The sequence below is a fragment of the Lycium ferocissimum genome, chromosome 11, assembly GCF_029784015.1.
Source record: "Lycium ferocissimum isolate CSIRO_LF1 chromosome 11, AGI_CSIRO_Lferr_CH_V1, whole genome shotgun sequence".
Lineage (NCBI taxonomy): Eukaryota > Viridiplantae > Streptophyta > Magnoliopsida > Solanales > Solanaceae > Lycium > Lycium ferocissimum.
Window position 1 is genome coordinate 50,625,999 of NC_081352.1, and position 6,290 is coordinate 50,632,288.

Consider the following 6,290-nt stretch of genomic DNA (forward strand, 5'->3'; position numbering starts at 1 on the left):
ATAGTATATATGTATATATATTTAAACTTTAATTATAAAGTTGTATATATATGTAAATATATACAATATACAAATAAATACTATATATATATATATATATATATATAAAAAAAAAAAAAAAATTTTAAACACTCCAAACCGGACCGGTTCCGGTTTAGGTTCGGAGTTTAAAACCGGTTAAACCGGAACCGTTGTATTCCGATTTTTAACTACAATATATTCCTTAACCTTACTATAATATATATATATAATTCAGTTGGAACCAGTTGACACCCTTAAGTCTACCCCTAATGTCTATTTCTCACAGTATTTGGATATCTGGGCTTTTTTGCTTTCTCTGGTGTTACCTTTTTTCTTCTGTACCTTTTACTGTTTTTTACAAGTTAATACTGGTAGTATCTCTTTGAATCCCCAGTACCCCACTTCCCTACCCCTATAATTCCTTTCCCTTTAAAAAGCCCACGAGCAACAATGACTCGACACATAAAAGCAACCCCATTTCAGGCCTCTTTAACACACCCTCTCCATTCCATAAATTCATGTAGTTTTTTGTTTATTTAACAAAAAAATTTTCTGAAAACTTTAACTCTCAGTAGTATGAAAATTGTGAAAGAAAATCTCCAAGATTCTACAGGCATCTTTACTCATACTCCCCAAAATGGAAGTAAGCACTTCATGTTTAATTTCTTTTTCTACATTTTATATGTTATTCTGATTTGTGGGTTTATTTTTTGTTGATAGGAGAGCAATTATTACATGATGAACAGGAGCCACATTCCAGCATTTGGTAGCTGGGAATCATGTAACACAGATGAATTTCCAATTCCTTTCACACAGTGCTTTGAATCAGCTAGGCAAGTTGACTTGCTTCGTTACAGTTACTCTGAAGACCGTGATTTGTACGTGGCCGGAGATCTCTACCAGAATGATATTCTCACTCCTGCCATGATCGTCGTACCTCGTCGTAAGGTAAGAGTATTAATTACTCATTATTATTTATGTTACTCCCTTCGTTTTGTAATAAGTGGTGTTTTTAGTTTGTCACTCTCCTTAAAAAATTTTTTAGAAGTGTTTTTACTAATTTACTCTAATTAAATTTTAACTTTTTCTAAGTTATTTCTTTTTAAAAAAAGTCATTTAATGATTCTTAATTATGTAAATAAAAAAAAATTAAAAGAATAAGATTCATTTTTTCTTAAAATTTTAAAACATCATTTATTTTTTAACGAAATAAAAAGCCCAAAACATTATTTATTGAGAAACTGATCGAGTAGCCTCTATCGTACGTTACATTTAAGAGTAGTTGCGTAATTATTAAAGAGGGGGACTTTTTGGTCTGTAAATAAACAGAGAGTGTAATACGAGGCTGAACATGTGAAAGCGTTAAATGGGTTTGACATACTCCATTAATGAGCCTAGCTGATGAAGCTCCTCATCTTTATTTAAGAACTAAAAAATTTTGGAGTAAAAATTGAAAATAAAAAAATTAAAATAAAGTTGAAACTACTGTCATTATTTTATAAAAGAAAACTATTTTTCATTAATCATAAATATTCTAAAAAATTCTGAAAAGAGAACCTATAAAAAAATTAGATTAAATATGAAATAACTCATTTAAGAAATTAATATATGTGAACTTGAAAAAGTAGAATACTTATTTATAAAGTTAATGAAAAAGAAAAAGATGATAATGTTATAATGTTGGGATGTAAACTTGAGATTTGACCTCCTTTATAGAAATCGATTCGAACCGCTAAGTTGAAAAATTCATTTTACAATTGTTCTTTTATTGAAAAATTCATTTTACAATTGTTCTTTTATAATACCAGTTACATTCTCAAAGGCTTTTTTATCGTAGAAACTTCTTGGCAATAGTAGCAGTACAAATTTTTGTCGACTCGGAGTTTAAATACAATTATTGGTTTTTGGCTATTTGCTGTTAGTACAATTTTATCCTGAGTTAATAGCTTGTCGCACAAAGCTAGTGTTTGAAATATTTCAGAAAGATTATAATTTTATATGTTACATAAATAAGGGTAAAATTGATTAATCTGCACCTTAATATAAATTTACGCTTGGATCGATGTTCCCATCTCATTGTTTTCTTCATAATGTTTCATCTTCATTACTTGTTTTTTAATTTTTTTTAATTTTTTTTTATTTTGGAGGAACTATAAATTAATGTTATGCATGTAGATATATAATTTTCTTATAGATTTAATTTTGTTTAGCTAACCTAATATCTTTTTTTTTGTGATTTTGTTTTTTTAAAAAGGAAAAAAGGTCAAACAAAGTGAATTTATACTAAAATGTATTTTTTCAGCCAACTCTAAATATGGAACAAACTAAATTTGAATCGTTTTCTTCATATATGGGTCTCGTTTATGGAAATTAAACTAATTTTCCTCTTTGTTTGTTTTTATTTCCTTTTTTATACCGATATTTTTTCCTCCAAATATTATGCAAATTCCCAAAATTCAGTAAAATGATTATGCAAAATCCCCCAAAATCAGTACTTTCCTGCGATGCTCTTAACTCTCCTATAAATTCGAGCTGTTAGTTTTTACTTTAATATATAAACTCAAAGTGCTTCTTCAATGGAAAAATTGGAGAGATGACAGAAAGAAAAAAAGAAGGGAAAAATAACATTCACACAAATCAATATAGAAAAATATGTCAAATTGGTCGTAGCATCACGGGGAAAAGAAAGTACGTTTACACAAGTCCATAAAGAACGGTATATCAAATTGATTGGCTTACAAAAGAAATTTCTACAAATTTCGACAATGCTGTGGCCTTTGCTTATTTTCTTCTTCTAGCTTCACTTCATATTCACGAAACTTTAAACCCCTAGCTTCAGCTGACTCCCTTTGTCGTGTTCATGTCATCGTTGTCAAAGGAGAGCTATTTGTATAGTGAACAAGTATGAATAACATTTGTAGATTTATGTGGATGGTTTCGCTTATTTGTCTATCATGACAAAAAGAATACTCCTTTCTATATTGAAAACACTTTCAATTGTGTGTAATGATTGTCCTGGTGTGCCTGTATATATGTGACTTATAGGGCATCGACAACAGTTTAAAAGTCTTTAATTTTTCTTTCTTAAACTCGCTGAAAGATTGTATGGATATGGAAATTGAACAAATAATACTTCTATATATTTAAATAGTATGATAATGGCTTCAAGTTAAAATTGGCCTTCGATTGCTAATGGCTTGGTCCCTTGACCACATCCTTCAATTGCTAATGGCCTGGTCCCTTGACCACATTCATTTTAACAATATACCTGTCTATGCTAAGCCGTATTGCATGAGATTTGGATGGATCTGGTGTCTGTTTATATAGTGTTCAAAATATAATGGTGAAAATCCTGTCCAGATTCTATAATTAATTACTGATGCATATTCTATAAAGCAATAACTGAAAGAATTTGGAGGAATCCATAATGACAAAAAGGGTAACCGAAAGAATAATCAATGTTATAACTGTAGCTCTATGTAAATGCTAATTGCTCCATTATATTTACTATTGCAGTTACGTAGGTTATACCCTTTGCAAAGAAGACAATTAATATTTATTTAACATGAAAAATAAATGTCAAAAAAAGGAGATAAAAGATAAATAGAACATTAATAGGTACCCTTACATCGCCCACGTCACAGTACTACTTTATATTATATATAGATATAGATGTACTGTGCCCACTCTATGAATTTAATTAAGGCACTATATACCCTTTTGTAGTACTTTTTCCGGATAAAAAAGAGTGTACACTTAGCTATTTGCATACATTTTAAGAAAATATTAATTCTTAAAAAAAAAAGTAATTTGACTAAACTGTTCCTAATTAAATATGTATTGAGATTTGATCACATAGCACTTAATAGGGGCAAATGCAAAAAATAAAGTTAATTCTTTCTTGATTTAGTAAGCGAACACTCTTTTTGACTAAAAAAAAAAAAAAGTTAAGTGCACACTCTTTTTAATCCGAAGGGAGTACTATATTTAATCACTTTTATTATGCAAGCAATTAAATGACCTTTCTCAGCTGACAATTGGGATGTGCCTAGTGATATTATTTATTACACCCTCCGGTTTAAAATAAATTTCCACTTGACCTTTTTATTTTGGTTCGAAATAAGTGTCCACTTATATGATCTAAAAAGGAATTAGTTTTATTTTTTCAAATTTGCTCTATTTACTCAAGATAATAAATTAGTACGAGTCTCATTACTTAAGGATAATTTAGTTGTCTCATTACTTAAGGATAATTTAGTCAAAATAATTTTTTTTTTCTTTCTAAAAGTTAATATTTTTTTAAGGGATTTGAAGGCTAAGTAAACACTTATTTTGAACGGGAGGAATTACTACTAATAAAGTAAACTCAACTGAGAATTAAGCATGATGTTTGTTCTACAGAGAAAAGTAACTAGTAATGAAGCGGTTGGGAAAAAAGCAGGAACGGAGGAGGGGTGGGTGATGTGCAATTGTGAATATGATGATGAAGTGAAAAAAGCAGCAAGTCCTGTTCCAGCACCACCTAAAAGGGCAGCCAAAGCAGTAGATGAAGATCTCTACAAAATATCCCCAACATTGCTCCACTCTAAACCTAAAAGGGTAGGGACCATTCTTCTCCTATGTACTCTATAGTCCTAGTGGTACCCTTTCCTATCCTTGCTTTTTTAGACACCTTTTCCCCATCCCTTGTCCCATAATTAGAGGGGGATGTCATGTCTCTACCTAGAAACGGAAAGTCACCGCCTTACTTTTTCTTCTTCACACCATCACTACTGAATCTTTTTCTTATTTTCATTTGTCAATTCTAGTTTGTATGTTGTGTTTTGTGTACGAATTACAGTTTTTTCCTTTTTTGGAACAGGAAAAAACTGTATTTTGTATACAAAACACAACATAAAAAACATGGAATACACAAATTTGGTTATGACATTACAATCAGGTTCCAAAGGAGCCACCACCAAAGATTGGTTCTCCCTTTAATTTTTCTTTATCTAGAGATTTCAAGTTTGAACTATAATAATAATAATAAAAAAAAAAAAAAAAACTCATATGAAACACTTCTTTCTTTAACGAACCCTGCGCCGTGACATGGCTAGTTGATTTTAAATAGCACCAAATTTAAAAAAATCCAAAGGAGCTAGCATATATTGTCATTTTATAAAGAAAAACAAAAGTTGAATCTTACTGTATTAATGTGATCCTTTTAGACTTTCTCGTGCCTAACTTTTTCTGTTTTTGTTCTTTTGCTAACTCACTGCAGAAAGGCGTTAGGGGATTTTTTTCGAGTTGCTTGCTGCCAACTTGTGCGTCTTGATCCTCAACGAAAGAAGATTCAGAACATAAAGGATTGAATATGATTAGTATATAGATGTTTGAAGTATTTTCTTGGGTTTTTAGCAGTCCTAAAATGGCATATAAACAGATAGAATATTGGCCAGCTCAAGAAGACAAATATCCATCATTATCTTATGATGATGATAACTGAGAGTTCCTTCTCTACTCTATGGGAGAGTTATGTATTACTTAGTCATGTCTTTATTGGTAATGTTTGCCAAAGTATCCTTGTGGGTTCTTTTTCTTACTTTTCTTTTATTCTCTGTGAAATGCAAATGTCCCTCACAGGTGGTGGAAAGTTTTTTCTTCCATTTTATACTGAGAAACACTTTATTGGGATAGTAAATGAGCAAGAATAAGAGAGAAGCCTTGCGCACATGAGAATAGGCAAAATAGGTCGATTTGTTTGTTTGTTTGTTTTTTTTGTTTTTTTTTGTTTTGGCTCCCGAAAATTGGTCAAATATATCCTTACACAGATTTATAACCTATACAATTAAGTGATCCATTATTTAGTTATTATGGTCATAACCGTTGGATTGATTTATTCCCTTTTTCTGAACAGTCACTTTTCATACCTATATATTTTGGAGGTCTACCTTTGGTGAGAGACACACAAAAAAAAACATATTTTCTTTACTTCATACGTTTTTTCCCTTCTGATTTCTGGGCAATTCAGTTTGTGTAAACTCCAAACTTTCAGCCACTAGTGCAAGTATTTGGAAGTGCTGTGGATCCTTGGGAAGCATATCGGGCTAAACAATTTGCACCGTGATCAGCCCGAAATCGCTTTCAAGGCAGTGGCTTGCTACGACACAGCCGTGATTTGATAAGTAGTTTTCTTGTTTTACTGTTTCTGTATCAATATTGTTCTAAATTTTTACAAGCAATTTGAAAGCAATTTTATACGATATTGATCAGTGTTTTCAGTGGTGTTT

General features: G+C 30.8%; 1 protein-coding gene across 1 annotated transcript; it reads left to right on the top strand.

Annotated features, from left to right (window-relative positions):
• The first annotated feature begins 621 nt into the window (after positions 1-621).
• On the top strand, positions 622-5,664 carry LOC132036843 (uncharacterized). Its single transcript, XM_059427241.1, has 4 exons — positions 622-664; positions 742-969; positions 4,423-4,620; positions 5,282-5,664. Exons 1-4 carry the CDS (start codon positions 659-661, stop codon positions 5,333-5,335), a joined length of 486 nt encoding a protein of 161 aa, XP_059283224.1. The 5' UTR covers positions 622-658; the 3' UTR covers positions 5,336-5,664.
• The last annotated feature ends 626 nt before the right edge of the window (positions 5,665-6,290 follow it).